The sequence below is a fragment of the Epinephelus lanceolatus genome, chromosome 5 (genome assembly GCF_041903045.1).
Source record: "Epinephelus lanceolatus isolate andai-2023 chromosome 5, ASM4190304v1, whole genome shotgun sequence".
Classification (NCBI taxonomy): Eukaryota; Metazoa; Chordata; class Actinopteri; order Perciformes; family Serranidae; genus Epinephelus; species Epinephelus lanceolatus.
In genome coordinates, this window is record NC_135738.1 from 36,840,320 (window position 1) to 36,865,611 (window position 25,292).

Here is a 25,292-nt window from a genome sequence, read left to right on the forward strand (position 1 = left end):
GCATCTTTCCATTGGCTGCATATGCAATCGTGCTGCTGTAGAAATTCTGTCACACGTTTTTCACAGTGATGAGGCAGAAAGTGATAAAACAGCGATGCAGTCATTAATTGGTACTAGAAAGCTAAGGTGCAGAACACAAATAAAATGATCTATCAAAGTAAGGAGGATGTATCTTGGCTGTCACTGTCTTCATCTTCCGCTTCATTCGTCCAGTTGTCTCACTCCTGAAACTCTCAGCCAATTAGAGTTAGTTGTGAGGCGCTGTCCGTCTGTCAGCCGCCAAAAGCTTTCCAAAAATCCCCCAGGACCGACTCTGTGAGTGTGATGTGTGTATCTGTGTGTGTCTGTGTGTGTGTCTGTGTGTGTCTGTGTGTGTGTCCCATTGTCATCAGCTGCTCCCTGACTTAACTACCTCTCACTCTTTCACAGCGAGAACTCAAGATAGCACTACATATTACTACTCCCACGTGTGCACAAATCACAAAGATGCACACAGAGGAAAAGACACACGCACACACACTCAGACGCACACACAGAGCCAGCGCCGGGCTGAGCTGTCTCTCATTTTCCACCCACCTCTCGCTCTCTGAGACAAGTGAAGTTCAGTCCAAATATAGTGCGGCTGACAGCACCCTTCATTACAACCTCCTGTATGACCAGCTTGACAAACGCTGTCAAATCACTCGGAGGCCCAATGAAGTATATGCATAGCGCAGATATGTATGGGTGTGAAATACGTAACATGTGCAAAACAAAGTGTGTGAATTATATAAATAAATAAGCAGTGCATCGTCTTGTACAGAGCAGCAGAATTGGGGTTAAAAGGGTAATATATTCCACTTGGTTTTTATCGAAGATGATATGTATCTGATTAAAAAGAAGATGCCTTGAGGCAGGGAGAAGTGCGAGGCGTCAGGTTCGTGTAAGGCAGCAGTATGAATTCATCAAGACACATCCAACCAATAGATATTAAGCCGGGAGTCTATTTTTTTCTATGATGAATAACAAGGACGCAATAAAAATAAAATGACTCCCCATGTTTCCATCAAGTAAACGCTGTTGGCGTCAGTGTCATTATTTATGAAGACCTGACAAGCTGCCTATCACTTCATGGTTCCCAAAGGGACGATGTGATGTGGCACAGATGCTGCGTACTCAAATCAACAAATGATTCTGTCCACCTGTAAGTGTGTTCATGGTAGAGATTAAAATTAAATTATATTCCTGCAGCATGACACCCACTTTCACCTTTCTATTTTTTCCCCTTTGAATGTAAGAACTGCCAGAGATGTTCATGTATGCAGTTACTATGAGAAAATTATCAACTGAAGACCTCATTCCATGACATAAACTTCCTTTCTCAACTAATTAGAGGGAAAGTAAGAGTGTGCACCCATTTAAACAAGATGAGCTGTCTAGCTAATAGCGTTGTAAAGGCTAGAACACACCGTTTTATCAATGGGAAGTTATGTGCTGCAGGTGGTGAGTCTTCAAATGGGGGCGTTAGAGGTTCAGGGTTAAGGTTCATGCGGCAAGTCCATAGGGACTTGGGTTGGGAACCGGAGGGTCGCTGGTTCAAGTCCCCGTCCAGACCAAATGCGGAGCGTGGATTGGTGGCTTCAGAGGTGCCAGTTCACCTCCTGGGCACTGCCGGGGTGCCCTTGAGCAAGGCACTGAACCCCCCAACTGCTCGCAGCGCCTGACCAAGGCAGCCCCCTCACTCTGACATCTCTCCACTTTGTGCATGTATAGGTCCTGTTTGTGCATGTGTGTGTATTTCGGACCTGTGTGTTAATGACAATGGAGTGAAAAAATTGTGCAGTGTACCCTGAGGAGAACCTCTAACTGTAATAAACCATGCCTAGCACACATAGAAGAAGAGTGTACTAAATCAAGGATATGGTCCCACCTGTTTTTAGGTATTGGCACACCAATGATTGGTCCCAAATCTGCTTCAGATGGGCTGTCAGATTCTGATTAAGGGAGTCAATGGATTTCTTCATTAATGGAGATGGAGTGTTTCTGGATAGGATCCAAAGCCAGATGAGAATCCAACAGGGACCCAGGGAGATGGTTAGGAAAATGGAGGTTGTTAGATTTAATGAAATGTCTAACTTGAAGGAAGTGAAATGTGGGATTTAGGCAGTGTCAAACCAAGGTGTGAGCTCTGGGAAAGTGGTGAAGAGACTGTCTTTATAAAATCTTTGATTTGCAGTCAGCCAAATTCAGAAAATAGGGTCTAAGTAAAGGGGTGGAAATAAGGGTTTTTTAAAAACTGGGACTAAGGTACAAGTGTTTATGGAATAGTATCCAGATCTTGACTGAGTTGGTGACAGCTGGGTTTTGGGAAATATTGTGAATCCTTAGGGGAAGTTGTGCTGTAATTATAGATTGGAGTGAGAGCTTTGATGACATTAGTTCCATTTGGGCCCACGAGGGACATATCTCTGGCCTGTTAGCGATGCAATAACAAAGTTTATCAATGCTGCATGCCCAGTAATACTTGATGTTGTTGAAGATTGGGTAGAGCCATACCACCTGACTCTCTGAGGAGTTGTAAAATGGCTTTCTTAATGCGTATAGGTTTGTTAGCCCATAGAGATGATGACAGCAGCTGATCTAGTTAACAGAAAAAGGACTTTCTCAAACAATCTGGATATGTTGAAACAGGCATAGGAATATAGCGTGAAACACCATCTTTATAAGGTTGAAACGATCAATTACGGAGAGAGAGGACCATCAAGTTCCATGACAAAAACTGAAATAAAACTAACTTGTAAAAACAAAATATATGACGGACAGCGTTACAATTCTCATCAAAGAATAAAAATGTAACAATTACTTGTAAAATTTCAGTGCAAATTCCGATTAGATGCCTTTCATGTATTTGTGAAATCCCACATTGTATGCTTTTGATTATTAAAACAATATCCTCTGCCCCAAGTTATGTCTTTGTGATCAAGCTTTTGCATTAATGGGCTAATTATGCTAAGTGAGAAAAAATGTCAGCAAGTTAGTTGACTAACATGCTAACATCAGTATGCCATGGATTTTACTAATATCTAAATATTGGGTGGCAAAATGCTACCTACTCATTCCGATAGAGTTGCTCAACTGGCGCATATGCCAAAACACTTTTTAGCATCCAGGTTTGCAGACATCTTTTTTATAATGGTACTCTATGGTGAAAATGGTTTTTTTTTTTCACTGCAATACCGCGAGTGGCCACTTCGGAAAAACTGGCTGCAAGGCTGAGCTGTTTTCAGGGGGCCTAGAGCATGCTAACAGTAGAGATCATAGAGGGCAACAAATGTAGGTTCAGAATTCTCACAATATATACGCACTAAAATCACACAACATAAAACACTAAAATGTCTGTTTGTTTGTTTGTTGACTAAAACCAAGCTACAACCATAAACTGCATACAAAGATCGACGACATGCCCGTTCTCCCAAAGTGAACATCTCAGTTGCCCCCTGGTGGCTGGCTCCAGTATAGGCCATAGTCCCCACCCCCTCCAAGTTATGCGGATGGGACATAGGTCAAACTAAAAAATCATATGTCAAATAATCATGTATGTTCAAGTGTTCATTTTCTGACAGGATTGGATTCAATTAATTATCTTATGATATGAAAAGTAGGCGGGATATCATAATTGGCAGCTGTGTGTTAATCAGTGTGCTTGCAATTAATGGTGCTGCCCACAATCGGAAGGTGGGAACTTGATGCCGTGGAGATCACTACTTTGCAGACTCTGGCTCCAAAAGATGTCACCAGAGCAAGATGGCAGCGGCTGTATCCAGGATGTTTTGGCTGCTTAATTAAATGATGTATGGTCTGACTTTAAGTAATTTATATTTCCATCAAAACACTAAAACTAAATCAATTATGTGTCATAATTAACATTGTATTTAGTGTGTTTAAGTATAAAAAAAGTGCATATGTATATGTGTGTATCCTCATGTCAAACATACAAGAATGAATTAGATTTTAAATAGCTTTTATTATCTGCAGACATTTTTCATGGTAAAAAGAGAAACTATTAACATTTATGGAACAGCAGGAGGAAATAAAAAGACTTTCACTCAGAGTGTGAAATGCAGATAGAGAGGGAGAGAAGGAGCCTCAGAGTGTGCAGCCGACTACTACTCCCCTTCACTGCATGCACATCGAAACAGCAACGCTGGCTAACTACCAAACCGAAGAAGAGGAAATTTCCCCGCTGAGGCATTTTGAGCAGGGCCACAAAAACATTTCTCTCGGTAGAATGTAGATGCTGTGCCGGCTTGACAAAACATCTTGGATAGCAGCGACAGTTTGTGAACATGCACAGAGAGACACACTAAGAGGAAGAGAAAGTAAATCACTTAGCATTACTTCCTTCGCTCTTAATCTGACAGGTGTCAGCCATGTGAAAGGAATGGGAGGGAGACTTTGGAGCGCTCTCCAAGCGTCTCCTGTTTTCTTTCCCTATTCAGTGGTGCAATCCGGACTTCCACGACAAGCAATAAAGATGTAGGGAGTAGTTTGTGTGTGCATATGTGTGTGTGCGTGTGTGTTTGCTTGTCCGCCTTTCTGTCTATCTGTGGCACGTCTGCAGCAATTTCCTGTGAAGTGTTTTGAGTATATAGATGAAAGTGAAGGATGGTTCTTTTGCTCCTCTTCTCCCATCCTGCCTTCTCTCCTTCATCTCACCCTCCACCCTTCTCTGACAATCTCTCTGAAATAAGGGCTTTCAAAACAGGGAAAATATAATCAAAACACTAACAGAGGAAAGAGAAAGAAAGAAGGAGCGAGAGAATAGGAGAGGAAGAAAAATAAGACCATCAAGAGAAGAGGAAAACTGATGTGCTCACATGGATATGAACAAAAAAAAAAGACATTTCGGGCATTCGTGAAGTGATGTCAATCAGTTAGTCAGTGAGGTGTTTGGAGAAAACCCAGGGATGGAAGATGTCTGTAAGCATGCAGGCAAAGAAAGAGACAGTTGGAGGGGTGAAAGGAGGAATGGAAGAAAGTTGCCAGTAATGTTTGCTAATGGTCTTGGAAGGAAAAACAAATCACAAATGTATGGATTAAATTCATGGGGGAGGAAGGATGAAAGAAAGAACATGAATCGGGCGAAGGAAGGAAAGAGGAAGGGTGGAATAAAACAAGTGATAAGAAAGGAAGGAGGCAAGATGAAAGAGTGGAAGAGAAAAGGAGGCAAGAGAAAGAAATACTGCCACTTGGTCAGTGGCCCTACACGTCAAAATATGACCCACTAAGTGCCCCTCCTACATCAGTTTTGGATGTCGAGGGACGGCATGTCAATTTCCGCTCATGACATGCATTGTGTCTTTTCAAAATAAACTTCAGTTTTCACAGGAAATGCAGTTTCTGCTTGTTAAAAGCATACAGTCATTTTCAAATTAAACTTACAACGTAGGTAAAAAACTTCATTTATAGATTTACTTCCTTGGGTTGAGGCAACAAAAGCACATGATTAGGTTTAGTGAAAAGCATCATGGTTTGGATTTAAATAAGGATATGAACAGCGTTTGACCCATCCACTTCTTCTTCCAGCCACTTACTGTGGACTTTCCTGCTCTTTACACTGCGGCAGGTGCCCACAGCATCAAAAAGTGCTGCTGCCCCGTGCATCTCATACTGCCAGTGAGGGTGCCTCTGTGGGTCGGTGTCTGACGCCGAGGGCCACTGACCAAGCATCTGTATTTTTTTGAGTTGACAGTGAGATCAGGTTGGGTGAAATGACTAAGAACTCATTAATGCTCACTGTTAGATATGAAGACAGATGGAGTCCTCTGTCCATACTTCCAACGTTACTCCCTGAGAAAAGTAACTCAAGCACTTTTAAAGTACTTTTGAGTATTCTACATTTCCTATTGGGCAATGGACCACAGGGCGCTAAGCCTACATTTTTTGTCTCCAAAATTAAAGTTATGGACCACTTGCCCTTCACTGAGATCCAATTCTCCCATCACAGCCGTCACTTTGACCAGTAGAAACACAGAACCATCTGCTGCCGTAGACAACTGTATGACAACAACACCCCAGCATTTTTAATATTTCCTCTACGGATGTTACCACACAGAGTAAAAGGGGGAAATGATGGTGTGAAACAGCAGAGGCACTTTGTCAACCCGCTGAGTTAACGTTACTGTCATTAGCATCAAGCTAGCAAACAATGGTACATCCTCACGGTCAGACATAAAGTAATAACATTAACAAATAGCGGCGGGGCTTTTACTCACCACAACTGCAGAGGCTCCCAGCTTCATTTGAAACAAACTACATTATAGACGGTCCCTTATTTATTAATCCCTCTGTATGTTTATATATTTACTTTTTATCCGTTCCCGTTGTCTTTATAAAGTTAACACATCGCACTGTCATTTCAAACTCAACACTTCCTGAATTTGTTTCAAATTAAAAGCCTCTTAAAACCTCGGCTGAGAGAATCCCCCCATTTTCTAAATAGGCTTTTATTGTGAAATTTGTAGGAACTTGCTGTGAAGGATACAGTAGCTTGAATGTTTGCGTATGGAGCTTCAAATGTAGCTCCTGCCATCTGCTGACGCTTTTTGGTGACTACAACAACATGTCAGCTGGCACATGAACAGACACAGTGACTCAAATAATAGTAAATGTAATAAAAATAGGACAAGAATAACCTGATGACATCAAACACATCGTGAAAGACGACTGGGGATAATTGGTATGTAGCGTGTCATGTGTGTCAGCCAAGTCATGGCACGTTTTTATGACTCCACAATTGTGTAATATGACACAGTGACTTTCAGAACGGGCAGAAAAGTCGTATAGTGTGTACCAGGCATAATGCAAGTCCTGAGTCTGACCTGTCTGTCAGCGAGTCCTCCTCCACCTTTTTTTTAGGCTCCACTGTAGACAATGGCAGCATTTCTTCTTCCACGTAGCGAGCCACAAGCTTCATGGCTTCTTTCAGACTGATAGGTTTAACGTTATCTCCGTTATTAGAACCAAAAAACAGCCATTGCTGTTTCAGAGCTGAAGGACCAGCGTTCTAAAAGTAATGGAAGTAACTGATGGCTTGTTTGAAAATGTACTCAAGTATTTGATTACTCAAACAGCAAACTAATGCGTTAGGTTACTCGTTACTGCAAAAAGTAATCAAAGTACTCTAACGCATTACTTTGTTGGGTATACCCAACTCTGTTTAAATGGGAGATTATAAAGACATTTATAAAAAAGGCGTAATGTAACAAATCAGGAATATAATAAAAGAATTTTCCATCCACATGTAATGATGTATTTAATGGCCCCAAAGACCATCTAAAAGGTAGAATAATATGACCTCCTCCACTGTCGCCTTGTTTGTCATTGTCTGAAACTTTTGTTCTGAGCAGGCTTTGGCTGTATCTATGCCAGCGTAATGGAAGCATGGAAGTATGAGGGTGGTGACATTTACAGTGTTTGAAACGGACATCTCTATTTGCGTACCAAAAGGGAGAAGACATAAACCCTAAGAAACAAGACGCAAAATGGGGGGGGGGAAGAAAGAAGGCATCATTAGAAAGCATAAATGAAGCTACACAGCCAAGCACAAAATTACTTTCATAACATCTCTGGAATTTCAGGTTGAATAAGTGAAGCAGCCTCAGACCAACAGCAGAAAGCCACAGATGCATTTCCTGCCATTACCGATCTCTTCACTCACACAGAAGGTCACAGTGGCACATTTCACATTTCTACCAGTCAAACTTTTTGTCACACCGAGACTTTGTAATGGAAATGGAGTCGCTTTGTACAGAAGAAATATCAGCTGCAGCTTCTCCCCCGAGAGGCCTGATAGGTACTAGCCCAGGGCAATATATGGCCAGGCTAGTGGCTCAGGGCAACATTTTGGAGGGAAAATCTGCAGGTGTGTGTCCCCCTGTCTTTATGCTCCTGCCTCCTTTGTCTCCCTGCTTTAAAAGGAAAAGGTGAGCTGCTGACTGACTGCTTCCTACAGTGCTAAAAGCTGAGCCAGTTTTTAAAACATGTTAAGCTTCTTCTCAAAAGAATCGAGGTCAAATGGCCTGTCACAAGAGCTGTAGCCATGACAGGCAGTACCCCGAGACCCTGCTGAGCAATGCATGCAGCAAAAAGAGAAGCCCACTTAACAAATCTTTTTAGAAGTGAGGTAACAGCGCACCGCAGAGTGAGCCAGCTGCGGTAGACCTTGAGATTTTGCATGCAGAAAAAACTATGCAAGCAGAGAATCGCATTAACGTCATTAAAATGCAATTGACTGGGCCTGCGATCACACCTCACCCCCTTTAAAGCTGATACAGACGTCTCGTTGGTCAGGAGCTCTTGACATTTCCCTGTCTGTGTGATCACACCTTGCTAAGACCATGTGGCATTTCACAGGCACTAATAATAAAGTAGCTACGCATATTTTTTTGTCCTGTGTCAGTGCGCTGTGGCATTAAAAGGCTCCTGGATTACTCCTTGGTCAGCAGCTCCTCAAATTTTACAACCTGCACTTGTGTGATTGTACACTTGGCTGCATGTGACATTTCCAAATAATCAATAATTAAATGTGCTGTGTAATTTTGTTTCTTGAGTAAGAGAGTGGTGACATTAAAAAGATACTTTTAGTTCCCCTGGAAAAAAGGACATGTGTCTTACTGACACATTCAAAATGAGCTCAGACAACTTTTCTTGGGTTGACAAAGGCTCAAAGTTTTGTGTTCTAAAAATGAAAATTTTGAATGAAAATGAAAAATGACATTTGTCGTATGAAAACAATACAACATGAAGTTTTCTACAAACAGTTATTTGTGGTGAAGCATCCTTTTTTCTAAAACAGCACGCAACACACTCACTGGGCCCTGTGAAAGAACTTGCGCAAACAGATTTGCTCTTAAGTGGCACGAATAAATGATTTAAGAGAGGTTATTGTCTGTATTTAGAATTCTTGAATTTAGCATGTTCCAGGCTTGTCTGATAAAACTCTCTGTGGTGCCAGAAGTAGCTGCGTGGAATCCAACAAGTTGTCTTAAGTGATCTCAAGCGATGTCACTTGAGACAACGTCGAATAATGTCTGTTGGGTCTGAAGACAAATTTGAAAAAATTTGAAAAAATCTGGGGGTGTGGTTTTGGACAGAAGTAGTCCTACCTGACCACTGTAGCCCCCTCCTCATCTCTGCTTGATGTTAGTGGCTCAAGACTACATTAGTCACTACTGTCATAGCACAACTAGATCTTTGACCAAAATGTTGGTGTGGAGTTGCATTGTGGGTATCGTAAGTCCTAAGGAGCAGTGCTGAGCTTTAAAGCCAATTTTACTTAGTGGCAAAACTGTGAAATTTAAACTTCCAGGTCTGTCATGTAATGCTGTTGGGCCCAAAAAGACTTTCTCCTGTAGACTTACATTGTGAAAGAGATGTCTGTAAATCAGTGGATACATTTTTTCTAACATCACTACCCCTGAGAAATGACCAGCTTTACTAATGGGATCCATTTGGTCCAATAACATTTGGAAAGACTAGAAGAGCCACACGATTAAATAATTTTATCCCTATTCAAGTGAGTCGGGGCTGGTTTGTTGGTACATAACTAAAACGAGTAAAAATTAAAACTGCAGTTTTTGGAGGTTTTCAAAAAAGTGTTAAAGGTCCAGTGTGTTAACCTGGAAATCCAGACTCAAATCTAGAAAGAATTTGAGTCTGGCCCTCACAGATACACCCTTCCTACCCAAGGGGCAGCACTAACAGATGCATTTCAAATGCCGCCGCACACAATTGGATAGCACGATAGCCAATCAGAGCAAAAAACAAGGTGACGTGTTCATTGCAGTAAGCCCCATTTGTTTGCCGACTAGTGGGGCTAACTGATATATGATGCTTTTGCCGTATCCCGTCGGCAAAACGGCAAAAGTCCTTCCTGGAAGCGAAGCTTCTAGGGCAGTCTTCTGTTCCTCTCTCAAGGAAAAAGATAAGTGTAGTTGGCTTAGTGTTTCTTCCAAAGCTAAACTGAATGGACGCAGGGGCGGGGCATCTGGATTTCCAGGTTACCAGTGTGTAGGATTTAGTGGGATATATTAGCAGAAATGGAATCTAATATAAAAAAAATAAATAAATAAATAAAATCATTGGTGTACAGGAACCTGATGTTAAAAACTGATGCGTTTTCATGGTCTTAAAATGAGCTGTTTATATCATGTACATACAACGCAGGTCCTCTTCCACGGAGTCCACCATGTTGTTCCTACACTAGCCCAGAAGGGTCAAACCAAACACTGGCTCTAAGTAGGGCCATTTCACGTTTTTGTGTCAGCCACCGTAGATCTCCTACATGCTTGGCACATCAGAGAGATTTCATTTGGTTGCAACTAAATCCTACACACTCAAACTTTAAGATCTTCAACTTTTGGGTGATGTTTTTGTCACTAAAACCTGCTCACAATTTGTGGCCATCAATTATACTAATGATCAAGAGCTACCAACGTGCACCACTCATGTACATTTGAGGTGAACCCAAGTTGAAACAAACTATTTTCGTCTGGTCTCTTCAAGTCTAGTTCCCACCATGCAGTTCTATATGTCTGTAAAGGATGTGCACCTTATTCTGACAGCTTCAGTGAACTGACAGACAAGCATTTTAGGATCTTGGCATGTTTAAACCTGCTGCTGAATGCTGCTTAGTCTTAGCATTTAAAGAAATCTACTTTCAGAGTAGTCAGAGCTGTGACTCTCAGCTGGTGTGCAGCGATGTGCAGTGCTGTGGTATGAACTGATTTGTGCCTGAAGCTTTTCAAGATGAGCTTTATCATGCATATTTTCGACAAGCTCATGCATGCTGGGCCCTGTCCGATGGGCCTTTGTGCTCACGTGCAGGGAGAATTTGATGGCCGGTGTGATGGCCAAGTTAAACAAACAAGCAGGAGACGATAGATTTAGGTCATCATTTTGCAAAGTAATGTTTGCAGGACCAATTCAGCAAACACCTCCACTTTGACTGTGGTTCCCCCTTTGTTTACCCTGTTAAGATGAAGAAGGCTGTTGTGTCAACACCTATTCAGCGTCTCAATATTTGCTTTACAGAAAACACCTGCGCGTAATTCAGTGGTTATTAAATGCTGCCTCAAGACTTTCGGAACAATATGATGTCTTCCAGCAGTGTGCTGAGGCTCTGACAAGTTTGAAGAAGCCCCTCTCTGACAGAGATGTTCTGGCTTGTACTCACATCATTTCAGTGAGAGCTCTCAGGCCTCTTCTTCTCTGCCTGTCTGTCTGCCGGCCTGTCTGTCTTGTGCTGGGCTTAGGCCGGTGTTAGTTAGGGAGCGCAGGTTGGCACTGGGCTGGAGAGGTTGGTCTTAAGGCTTTGTCCACACATCACCACAGCTGATTGCTCCTCTGGATGGTTGGGATTCTCAGCTAAGACAGGGATTACTGACCCATGTCGGCTTCCCACCTTTACAGCAACCACTTCAATGTTCACCCTGTCTGAACTTAGATGCCCCAGAGAATTGAAAAGCTGTGAATGTGTATGTGTGCACGTTAGTTTGCTTGTGTCTAAAACCTGAAAAGATAACTTCAATATCTCTTTCAGCAACCTCAGAAAACTGTTTTATCTACAAGGTAAAGTGTGTGCGAGGACACACAAACACTGGACTGAAGTTGAAGGATTCTGTGATGCTGATGAATACACATCAAGTTTGTTTTCATTTATGTGACAACATTTTTTTGAATAATTACCTTGGAATAATGCTGCTGATGTTTTGAAGATAATTTCACTCCGCAGGCCATTAGGCGCAGTGTCACTTAGTTTTGTACAGATTATTTATCACAAAAATACACCTCATCTAGAATATTAAATAGAAATTCAGTGCTTTCATGTGTCATAACAATTAGAACTTTGAGGTTATTGCGCATTACATTCAATACTTACTTATGTATGCTTACAGGTTTTAAAGCTCACACATAGCCTGCTAAAGAACTGCACACTGATGTTTTTACATTTTGGATTTTGTACGGATCAAACAAACAAAATATGATGTGTTACCTAAACTACATTTCCATTTACCTCTTTTTATACACTTTTTCATTTTGAACATAAAAAAAACGAGTGGAGACGCCAAAAATTCTGGGGAAGCTGGGGTATCGGTGAAAGGTAAATGCGACTAAGTGCAATCCAAACATGACAATGTACAATCGTGAAGTATCATCACTGCATAGGCCACTGCAACCTCTGTTTGTCATTACTGAATGGCTTTTAACATGTTTGTATGCACACAGGGCTGTTACCAAACGTATCCAAAAGCACATAGCTGTAATATTAGTTGTTCAAAACTCTCCATTTCCATCGGCCAGTATGCTACTGGTGCTCTTTTAATGATGTCATCTTGTTGTGGCCTTCTGCTTATCTTGATGAACCAACACCCAATATTCACATAACAGTAGTGGATGAAAAAGCACATAAACGCTCATTCTCTTGAGCGGATTTTCTGAAAATTCAGTTAAAATTGACTCTACGCTTGGATGGAAACCCAACTTTTGTGAGCTGTAGTGATGTTGGTAGGAAGATTTTGCTACTGTCTGACATAGCGAGGGTAGCTTTTTCCAGTTTTTATAATGAGCTAAGCTATCTGGCTGTTGACTAGCTTCACATTTAATGCACAGATTTGAGAATAGTATCAATCCCCCCATCTAAGTCCCCACAGGACAGCAACTAAGTGTGTTGCTTAAAATGTAAAGCTATTCTTTTAATGATGTTAAAATCATGGACATGCAAAACAATTTTTATGGTATTCTAAAAAGCTATGCTACTATTGGCTGGAGTGGAAACAGCTTGATGATTTCCATACTTTTCTTACCAGTTCAGTGATCAGCACAACTTAAATAACATTAGTAATGTCAATGAATGACCTCTAGTGCAGAAATTTTTAGTTTATTTATCAAATAGTGAAGTGATTGAAAAATGTAGGTGAATGATTAATAATAAATATTTACCCATTCCAGCTTCTCAAATGTGATGATATGCTAATGATGTCCTGTTTTATATCATTAAAAAAAATGGTTTTGTACTGTTGCTCAGACAAAACTAGAAATTGAAATTGCTCCGTGGAAAAAAATGCTGTACATTTTAGACTTCATGATGTCTACACATGAGGGGTCGACAATCTTTATTGATATGAAGTGCTATTTTTAAATTTCCTTGTTAAGCAGTGTGCTACGTAACATCGGGTATCATTTACCATAAAGTTTAATTATGAGACCACATAATTTATTCAATCCATGTAGGCAATGTGCATAGCAACATTAAAAAAGGTTTTTCTCCTATTACTGTATCAGGATATTGTAATTACATAAAAGAGCACTGTGCAAGACATTCCTTATGAAAACAACCACATCTAAGGTGAAATCATAACCCTTCCAACCTTTCACCAATCTTGTTCCTCAGCAATTAACATAACAAAAATTTGTATTTTATTATTACCCTTTCTGGTTACAGAAAGTGGCAGTGGCCAAGACTTTGAGAGCATTTGCATGCTTTCCATACCTGCTCAGAGCCCATTTGATGGATTCAGCCTTCTCTGCTTCATCTTTGAAAGTTTTTTCACATTTATCTCAAAGTGGCATTAAACACTTGATGTTGGACAATTATTTTCAAGACATAAAGTACACACTACACGGTCCTTCTGAAACAACAACACAAAAAACACTCTTCTCTCCATGAGGGCTGCCCAAACCTTTACTTTAGTTTTCTTTACAGCTAGCGAGCCTGCCATTGTTTACCAAGCATGCTTTGGCAGCATTTTTTTTTACCCACCCGCATTCTGCAAAGACAGCAACAAATTCTAACCAACGAGTCTTCATGGGGTACTGTTAGGGAGGAACATCAATCAAATTACCATGGCTGTTAATTCATTCATTCATTTTCCATAACAGCTTATCCTATTATGGGTCACGGGGGGGGGGGGGGGGCTGGAGCCTATCCCAGATGACACTGGGTGAGAGGCACCCTGGACAGGTCGCCAGACTATTGCAGGACTGACACATAGAGACAGACAACCATTCACACTCATATTCACACCTACGGCCAGTTTAGAGTCACCAATTAATCTAGCCTGCATGTCTCTGGACTGTGGGAGGAAACTGGAGAAAACCAATGCTGACACAGGGAGCACATGCAAACTCCACACAGAGGGGCTCCGGAAAAACTCCTTTGTACACTTATTGCTAGTGTCCCATTGATAGAGCTACTGTGTGCAAGTGGTGACACGCATACCTAAGGTTGCTGACCCCTGTATTAAATGTATATATCAAAATACATAATCTATATAGTTTAAATCGTACAAGAATTTATAAATTAACCAACAACATAATGGATAATGAAAATAATCATCAGCTGCAGCCCGTGAAATGAAACAGCAGTGATTTTTCACTAAGCAATTCTCTCCTTGCAGCTTGTCTGTAGAAGATAGTGACAGATTCTGGACCTATAGTGTTGAATCAGCCACCCTGGAAAAGCTGCAGCATTATTAGTATCTGATGTTTATTATAGTAAAATCTTTTAAATTATAGTATATATGATTTCATTTTACTTTTTTTAGTCTTAGACTTGTGGGTTCATACTGCTTCTCAAGTGGAAAATAATACACCAGCCAGCCCACTACATTGCCGGCTATGATTTTAAGTGAAAACACAGTTCTCACATTGTGTGATCTATATTTTGCCATTTGAATGGCACATACAGTAGGACAAGACACAAAACCATTCTGATTCATGGATAAAAAAAGAGTTTGAAGACTCCCTATTACAAAGTCCAACAACTCAATAGCTGACATTCCAGTGTACAGTGTACAATCGAGCTGTTTCATTCTATAGCTCAATAGCTGACATTCCAGTCTACAGTACACAATCAAGCCATCTCATTCCACTATGAAACAGGCTGAAGTTTCCATTGTGTCAGGGTAGTTATTAGCCCCAGAGACAGACAGAGCCAGCCAAGAGAGGAGTTAGGGCTGTCCGTCAGCCTCTAATGTCTCCACACAACAGCCCAAACCTAAACTGACAGGCACACACCACACTGACAGCCCACTAAAAACACACTATTGTTCCCTCACAAATGGCCTGTACACACCTTTCAGAACCCAGAGAGAGAGAGGGTGGCAGAGAGAGAGAGAGGACGCACAGAGACAGCCATATACCGTTGACCTCAGCACACAGGAGCAACATACATGTAACATACAGGTGCTAATGTGTATGTCTGAGAAAATTAAATGCCTGACAAATTAAGCACTGACGCGAAAATCCTATGGATCCTGTCCTGCCAGAAATCAGCTCTGCTCATTGTTATGCAACACAGCCCCTATCTGCCTTATACAAAGAGATTTTAAATTAATTTAACACTAATTCCATTCATTACAGGTACAGCTATAGTTCAGTGGGTACAGCAGGTTACTCATTAATCACAATATTGGTGGTTATATCCCCAGATCCCCATTTAAGTATTGTTGGAGTTGCCATTATATGTGAGTCCAATTTAAGCCGTTCTTCTCTCATTACAACGGTATAGATTAAAACTACGACGAAAAACTGAAGGGAAAAAAATGGCTGAAACGCATCTGGGATGGGAATTAAGATGAGCCCTGAAACAATGTAGTGTCAGAGCTGTCACTTTTCATTAGAAATTAAAACTATCATTTAAACATGAAAAAAGACCAATTACACGAACTGCTGCCCTAAACTAGCTAATGAAAAAATGAAAACATTAGCAACTCTTGCTGATCTGATGATCATTATACCAGACCAGATGAGAAGTAATAGTCTATGTGGGAGCATTTTAAATTGAACCACTTAGATGAAAAAACACTGACAAAGATTTATGTTTTTCCTTTATTTTTTTGATGATTCATAAAATACAACTAACGCACAGTAACGTTAGCTTGTCACTCAAGACAATGGAGGCGGTAGCACCCCCAAAAAATTTTCACAGGGTTGGCCAATGGAGCTAATGAAAAGCTTGGGGTGGCACACCAAAACCAAAAGCCATGACTGAATTTCAGGATTACGATTATATGTTATTGAAGTATATAGGCTAGATGAAGGCTATGTCAATATGGAGAGTTAGGGGAATCACTTACTGACACACTTTGGTGTCTTATTTTACAGTTAATATTACTAATTGCATTGACTGTGCATCGACGAACTGGTACAGTTAACATTTTGAGGTCCATAACATGTAACATGTATGTGTAGATGTTAGGCAATTCATTGTTCTTCAAATTGGCTGGCTGTCCACTTCCTTAAAAAGACAAATATACAGCTTTAATTTGAAGGAGTACATTGATTGTAAGCAACAAAACATTTAATGGGAACAGGCCTTCTCAAGTTAAGGGGAGACCTGTGGGTACCTACAGAACCCATTTTCATTTAGATATCTTGAGGTGAGAGTTCAAGGGACACTTTGAAAATGCCCATGCAAGTTGTTCCCTCACCAAAATTGTAATTTGAAGCATGATTTGGCCCCCTTCCCGACAAGCTGTGCCAATATGGTTGGTACAATGGATGCCTCAGGTTGTCTAGTTTCAAAAGATACCAGCACCTAGTATCTAGCACCTGTCATGTTTACTTCTTTACTTTACGTCAGTAAACAGTAAACATGACATTGTCTATTCTCCAACATACTAAACTACATTTTTTCCCCATCTATTCAAATTACACATTAGTTCTACTTCATTTACACTTAACCTTAGTCAGAGCTGTGGGGTGGGATTAAGATGCATTGTATGAATAATTGAAGGAGCTGTGTTTAAGCTAAGGCAGAGAATTAAGTTTCTCTTTAAAGAGGTCGCTACAAACCATGGTACAGCACAGTACCTGGTGGCCAATTTCTGTTGCTTCACAGTACAGTACATATTGTCACAGTACCAAGTCCTTTAAGGATTTGACATGTACATGTATGTGTCTCACCTACATACACACAACTATGGTTAAGCACATCTCTCAGCCCTGTCCTCTCATGCACACTTCCCTGTCAGTGCGATGTTTCAATTTGTCAACACACACACACACACACACACACACACACACACACACACACACACAAACTGAGGCAGCAGCCTGTCCTCTTGGGGTGCTATCCAGTGGATGCCTTCCAAAAATATCTGATCCCCGAAAGGCATAGTTCACTAAAAAGAAGACTGCTGATGTTTTCCAAAGTAATCTGATTTCAAACAGAATCCAGCACCACACACTGTCAATATGCATCTGGTTTAATGAGAGGGATAATGAGAGGGTGAATGTATGAAGACGCCCTGTGCCGCTATGTAAACACTTTGCCTGATGTGGAAATGAGAATTTCACTATATTGCACATTCATCAGTTGCCATTTTGACAGAGAGAAATTTATGTGTGTGTGTGTGTGTGTGTGTGTGTGTGTGTGTGTGTGTGTGTGTGTGTCATTTTGGATTTTTATTGCCTCAGCCTGTCATTAACCTCTCAGTATGTTGTAAAAGTCCCTGACAAATGGCAGGGATGCCTGAGCACATATAATGATGATACATTCTGTATGCGCTGATGAAGGCTGGAATCTAAGTGCTTTTTTTTTGACGCATCACATTTTTTGCCACTAGCACTTGATTTTAGTCCAATATGTGGCTCAGAAAATGAAGCTTTTACATCAAGAAAGGACTGACAAAGAACCAATGGAGGCTCCACGTGATACCCTACCTTCTGCCGAATCTCTTCTTCCATCTTGATGGGGGAGCCGAACTCAGCAACCTGACGGACGCCCTCACTGGCGTAGCCTCCGTACTCCCACAGCACGTAGCTTCTGGAGTGAGACGCACCAATCAGAGCGGACCAGTGGTTGGCTCTCCCTGAAAGACATTTTTTGTTTGTTTTTATAATTTTCAGTTTAAGTCAATTAGGGAATGAATACTAGCTGCTTGAATGAATAGCTAGCAGGGTGCCTGTCATCATTTATCATTGTTTTCGGATAGGGATGAAAAACTTTTTTTTTTTTTCAGTCCATCAGTCAGCAATTTTCTTTGGCTAGGAGCACTTAAGTTGTGGTTTTACAGGGGCCTTTGTCAGGCAACCAGCGAAGTTACTGCGTGTGCCCAAGAAATAGTACTGCACATACAAACCTCTTATTAAACAGCAGTTTGTAATAAGGGCGGTTAAACAGTTGTTTTTATGCGTAGTTTCCTGTACAGAACAAAGACTGAATACACACCGTGTTTGAGCTTTGAAAGCTGCTTCTCTGTTTTCAATCAGTATGCTAAGCTACGCTAACCAGCTAATGACTGTAGCTTTGTACTGATCTAACACCTGTTAAGAAAGTAAACATTTCCCAAAATGTGAAACTATTTCTTTACAAGTTGTTGGTTCTGTACGCTCACTTAGAATAACCTGTGTTGTTACTTTGATCCTATCCAGGCATGTCACACTTGTTGTAGCCATTTCTCTATCAGTATTGTTTAACACTTTTTTGTTAATCCAATGATGTGTCCAGACACACACACACACACACACACACATCAGAGTAGCATAAAAAATAAAATTTGATTACATCACAATGTCTTACAGTTCATTACACTTCTGGTTTTTTTATTTTTATTTTAAGTCAAAAGATAAATCGACCTTGGCAGACAAAGCACTATTTCAGTGAATCGCTGCTTCTCAGGTTTAAGACTAAACTTCACGTATAAACAAAAGTCTGGTTTACTCATCAAACCGTTGGTTCAAATCAAACTAAGGTCCTGCCTCTGTTTGGGCCAATCAATAATTGTTTAAGACAGTGGGGTGGCCCATCTGATTTCAGGTTTGGACAGCAAACACTTTCTCATACCAACTCGGCAAATAAGGCTGATTTGTCAGTGGACCTACACGTCAAAATATGGCATGCTAGGTACCCTCCTGCGTCACTTTTGGATGTCTAGAGTAGGGTTGGGTCGGTATGAGAAAAAAAAAAAAAACGGTCTGGTTTTTGTAAAAAAAAAAAAATAAACAAAAAACACACCAAGTCGGTAATACCGGGTTTTCGCCACTTGGGGGCGCAATTGACTCATTTAAAATAAAAAACGACCTTAGGACAACAGAGTGACACTAACAAGTTGTTTCTTTTATTCCTTACAAATAAATTTTGCAGCTTACTCAATCAGTGCAAACAAGGGTTGCCTCCTTCGTCTGGCTCAAAGCCAAAGTGTTGCCATAATAGCGCATTCTTTGATTTCGTCAAGACTAAATTGTCCGCCATTATCGACTCCCCGTCACTATTAAACAAACTCTAGGCTACAGTAGAGGCGCATGCACACTCGCACCCCCTAGCTCAGTCCCCACCCCACCCCCCTCTCTCTCCTGCCTTCTGTGCGCTTGGTGAAGAGGCAGACACAGGTACTCACAGATTCGGGCGTATTATAAGCAGAGCGGACTCCGTGTAAAAATGTCTGTTAAAAATCCCTACGATGTGAAAAATACATACCGAACTTTTGTGTGACACTGGTGCGTGGAGTGGAGTTCACATGGTCATGCTTTGCGCGCACTGGGCTTGCGGATGTCCACTTTTACTGGGCGGACCTCCACGGTGTCCGCTCCGCGTACATTCCGCCCAAGTATGTGGTCCGGTCGGTCTCAAAAAAAAAAAAAACCCGGTCCAAGACGGAGTACTGAACTGAATTGGTATTACCGAGAACCAACCCAACCCTAGTCTAGAGACAGCATGTCAATTACACTCATTACATGAATTGTCTTTTTAAAATAAACTTACCCAGTGGGCAAAACACGTTTTTCGTCTTAAGTTTAGCCAACAAAAGTACATGGTTAGGTTTAGAAAAAACATCATGGTTTGGCTTAAAACAAGTCTGGCTGTTACTAAAATAATATCACATCATATGACACGTCATATGGCTTGTGTTGCTAGCGTAGCATGCTACACATAAGCTAGGTTGATACTGGTTTCACACATAAAACGAACAGCGTGTTCCCGGGTGAAAGAAGTAGTAGAGAGGAGTTTGTTTGACCCATCCTCCCTTCCCACAAACCCATTACATTCTTGCTCTTCATACTACAGCAGTTGCCAGTGGCATCACAAACTGCCACTGCCTGGTGTGTACCATACTACCATGAAGGGTGCCCCTGTGCATGGGTGTCTGACGCAGAGATCCATTGATAAAGCACCAGTATTTGACAAGTTGAGAGTGAGAACGTGCTGGGACACCTGGACACACACTCTTATGCATTATTCTGCCCCCATGGTTTGAACTCACTTGGGTAGTCTTTGGGATGTACTTTCTCTGACCAGTTGCCATAGAAGGTGAGTCTGTACTTGGCTGTTCCACAGGCGCAGCACTCTATAGCTGGAGGTTCTGTGGCTTCACCAAACACACGCTCTGCAGGGAGACAGGACATTAACTTTATAACACACATATATAAAGATTTAAGGGTAGACTAGATGCACCAACTAATAAATTCTAGAGAACACAGTTCAGAAGCTTATAGATGAACAGAGATCAGCCGGTGTGCAAGCTTTGACACAAATGCACACCTGCATAAATTACCAGATAAATGACTACAATTTGGACCCAGTGAGAATGTCACAAAATTACATCCCTGGGAAAAAAATGGTATTTAAATGACACATTAGCCTTGACGCAGACTCATAAATATTGAAATATTGGCCTCGACCAGTGTTTTGCAAAGATAGGTCAAGGGCAGTACTTGAATATTTATGAGTCACCAAATTATTCGGAAGAAATCCTCACTTGACATCTAAGTTATAGCAAGATGAGTCAAACATCGGAGGCTCCTAACTTATGTCAGCAAATTGAAACAGGGTGGCTTGATTGGCTTGCATAACAGCCTGGAAAATTAGATTTCGGTGAGGAGAGGAAGATTTTATGAAGGTAAAATTCCCCTGAGATTAAGTTTGAAAAACCATTAGTCTCTGGCTCTGGTTTTTATTGTACAATAAACGTGTGCATCAGAGCTAAAACAGTCCTGTCGCCTCGCTGTCTCACAAGAGTTAAGTGTTTATTTGGGGATTCGACAGCTTTCCAAATCTGGCGTGGCACTTTTCTCCGCAGCAAAATCACAGGTAACATAAAAGCAATGGCGCTGCTCTGTGGCAAAATACAAAGGAATATTTAAATTCCACACCGACTCCAGGGAGATCCATAATGCGTTGTTCTTACAGTTTTCCCTGATGCCTCTGTTGGCCTCTTTTTTTTTTTTTTAACTTGATATGAAAGACTGGGAGCTGCTCTGTTTTGAAAGGGGGTAAAAACGACACAGTAGAACAAGGGGATAATGGCACCATGATGGGCGGTCAAGGATGAAAAGATAAGCAGCCAACGAGGGAGAGGAGGAGATGATGGGCAGCTGTCATTACCTTTCTCACACAGGCGAATAGTGAGAGAGCCTTCATCCTGGAAATAAATGACTCTCTTCTGGACAATACTGGCCCTGGAGGGACACACAGAGAGAGAGAGAGGCAGTGAGGAAAGAGAAAAATTGAGTAATTATGAGAGAAAAGGAAAGAAGGGTGGACAGTAAGAGGGCTGCAAAAACTGCATTAGATGGATAATACTGTAGTGTGTTTTTTTTTTCAGTGTCTGATCTATGTAATGCTCAGTGAGAGGGAAAGGTAATGGGTTCCCTGATGTTTCACTGTGGACACAGAGTGCACATCTTTTCTCAGAAACAGCGCTGTATTCTCAGGACCTCATGACACAATCATACTGCAGCAATATGAAATGTAACAGAGCAATCATGCCCACGGACATGAAGAAGAGAGAACTGGAATTACAGTCGGAAGCAGGAATATTGATCTTTACAGAGACTGCAGACAGAGCCCGAATTCTAACTTATGAGCTAATACTGGCTGAAAGTGAAACTGTCCCAATGAAAATAGGTTGTTTTACCAAAAGCAGTTACAAGCCTCTTCAGTAAAAATGAAATGTACCCCCCCTATTGCACAGATTGAGCTGTAGAACTTTGTGTGATGCCACTCCTATGGAAATTCCGAGGGGACAAAGACAGTATGAAAATTGCCGGAGAAAGAATAAGATGGCCTTGCAACACTTTTACAATAAGTCTGCAAATGTTTTACATTCAGTTGCAGTAGAGTTGCATACACTCACAGTACTTTAACGTTCCCTTTGAATAGTTCAGTAAGTTTCCACCTACAGTTTTAGATGAAATAGATGTGATTTTTAGCTTTTTTTTTTTTTTGATAAATTGTCAACACTCAAGATAACATAGAAAATGGGCAATTTATAACTGTTTGACAGAAATCTGGGTGTTGTTTTTTTTCTCTACATTAGGCTCTTAAACTTTTTTAACTCAAGAGCCAAAATTGAAAATTAGTGCGCCCCAGGGACTTTAGCTCATGAATGCATAATTTCTACATTAGCCTTGAAATATTCATACAAATACTCAAATTTATAAAATTATATCACCAGTCAGAAACCGTGTTTTAGTTGAACTAACATTAGTCACTGAGTCTGCTCTCTCACAGCAAACAGCACCTAACTTCCTTCAAGTGTTCCGCGTTGTTCCAGAGCAAAGCGACAAACACCTGTCCTGCACCTATCTTTTGTATGGTGGGTGCTTCATGTGCAATTTATTGTTTTGAAAGCCCCTCATTGTTTGTACATATTCTGACTCACCATAAGAAATATATTTGTCACTTCATGACATGAAAGCTGCTACTACAGTTCTCGGTTTTGACACGTGGACTCTTGCCCTGCGACACGGTCCAGTGCAGCATAAAAGAGATCTGCAGATGGTTCAGAATTGAGCAGCACATGAGGGGATGCATCCTGGTTTCTCCTGGCTGCTGATGGAGGAGAGGCTGGAGTACAGTCTGTTACCTTAATAGTGTGAGACAGTCACAATGGATAAGGTAACTCCTCCATAACCCAGAACTAACACTTCAAAGAAAACTGTTCTGTCCAGGGCAGCCATTCACTGGAATAATTTACTTTATCATTCATCAGATATTCTCTGAATAAGATTACTTACAAAAAAAAAAACAGCTGAAGAGATTGCTAATGAGTCATATATAGCTTGAAGGCTTTTCTGACTGATACAGAGTTCATATGGTTTATTATGACATGCAAATAAGGGTGATATGTGTGTGGAAGTGTTCTATGTTGTACACTTATGGGTATGTGAATACTGTGGCACTGCTGATCAAATCACAGGTTAGTGCTGTACCTTATTTTATTTTAGTTAATTACCTGTAAATATGTAGTAATTACACACACTAACTATTTATCTGCATGTATTTAAGTACGTGTGTGCATTTGTACTGCATATGCGTAGACTCTTATATTCAATTATGGTTTGATTAAACACATTATATTGTTGTAGTCAGTTTACATTGTTGCAGGTTTTGTTCTAATGATAGAAATGTAATAAATATAGAAACACATCACAGGCAATTGACAGACAGGAATGCATGCAACGGAGAACAACTTGTCAGCAGATGCTGGTGCAAGGGTGAGCCACTATAAAAGTCATAAATGCTCCTTGACAATTAAAACGCAAATTAGAAAAAATACATAAAAGAAAACATGTCACTTGAATTAGAGCGTGTAGACAGACCTAAAGTAGAAGCAAAAAAAAGGAACTGTATCAGATTCACCTTCACCCTGGCCAGATTTCGCTGGAGCCTATCCCAGCTGACACTGGGCGAGGGGTGGGGTACACCCTGGACAGGTCACCAGACTATCACAGGGCTGACACATAGAGACGGACAACCATCCATACTCACATTCACACCTACGGGTAATTTAGAGTCACCAAATTCACACATAATCCCTATCCCTATAACCTACATGTCTTTGGACTGTGGGAGGAAGCCGGAGTACCTGGAGAAAACCCACGCTGACACAGGGAGAACATACAAACTCCGCACAGAAGGGTTTTAACCAGGAACTCTCTTGCTGTGAGGCGACAGTGCTAACCACTGCACCACCGTGTCCCCCTTATCAAAAATCTCATTGTGTAAATATTTTGTGAAAGCACCAAAAGTCAACCCTATGACCATCTTGGAACCCACTGGCTATCAGTCCGATGACAATAAGCCTTTGGGGGCGAGGAGCAATATTTCATACTGCATATGAATGCAGATAAATAAGAGAAATGAAATGAAATAAATCTTTAGTCAGTGGGTTGTCAGATTGCAGTTAGGCCAGTGCATTCTCCCCCTCAACATGGACTGTTATCCTGCTGTTCAAATGTGATTGGTCAACATTACTCAATACAAGTGGAAACCAGAGCTCTTCTGACACCAAAATCTTGTCCAGTCACCTACAGATATCTGCATACATATGCAGAATCTGTTTATGGAGATTAACCCTACAATATTGTTGTAATATCAATATTGAGATATTTAGTCAAAAATATTCTCCACACAACAAGCCAATCTTACTTTATAATATATAACTGAATGATATAAATTGAGATATATAATGATCAAACTACTATTGTCATATAAGCAGGTATTTGTGTTACAGCAGAAAGGTCTTCAGATTGTTTCTGAGAGACATTAAAGTTGGACATAAAAGTGAGTTGAACAACAAAGACAGAGGAGGGACTGGCGACACTAAGTAGGAGTTATCCGTTATATTGCTCCTATAAATCTTACACAGACTGAATGGTGCAATATACCCTGCAACATGGGTTGACTGCTTGGGCATGAAATTGGAAAACAAAAGTGAAATATACATGACTATTATTGAGCTGTCCTTGACCGTTTTTAGATGGATTATGTAAATAATTTTAATGAGACTAATGGTCAATTGCTTCGTCAAACAAATTCATCCATTAATCTGTCAATAAGTCTCGTCGGCGGAAATAACTTTTTACATATTTTCACTGTGAGCTTTCCCATTCACACCAACAGTTACGCCCACTACCCGTCTTTATTTAAGATACCCCCTCGACAAATTTGTTCAATCTGTGCATCGGTCTTCTCGGCTCTATTTTGAAAATGTGTCAATTACAGGCCACTGCACCTCAGAGAAGGCAGACAGTAATAGAGATATGCGTAGGAGGTAACAAGTTCTCACAACGCTGCTGCATGCTCTGGTCCCACAAAGGTCAGAGATTACTTAATATGTCTTAATATATCTAGCAATGACGACAGAGTCATGAAAATGTGTTTGCTTCACATTTACCTCAGACTTCTACAACCAGTGTTTCTAACCCATATTATATTTCCCACTTAGGTTATTGTTTTTACTTAACTTTAACTAAAACATAACATTTTCAAAGACCTTTATATATTCAAAGGTATTTTAACTTCT

The 25,292-nt window shown here is 40.8% G+C and overlaps 1 protein-coding gene across 1 annotated transcript in view; it reads right to left on the reverse strand.

Annotated features, from left to right (window-relative positions):
• spon1b (spondin 1b) overlaps window positions 1–25,292 on the reverse strand; it is a 141,743-nt gene that overhangs the window by 72,689 nt on the left and 43,762 nt on the right. The window contains exons 4-6 of the mRNA XM_033635432.2: window positions 21,368–21,441; window positions 20,247–20,369; window positions 17,707–17,855 (exon numbers count right to left, since the gene is read on the reverse strand). Coding sequence (XP_033491323.1) covers window positions 17,707–17,855; window positions 20,247–20,369; window positions 21,368–21,441 — 346 coding nt within the window. The remainder of the gene's footprint in view (window positions 1–17,706; window positions 17,856–20,246; window positions 20,370–21,367; window positions 21,442–25,292) is intronic.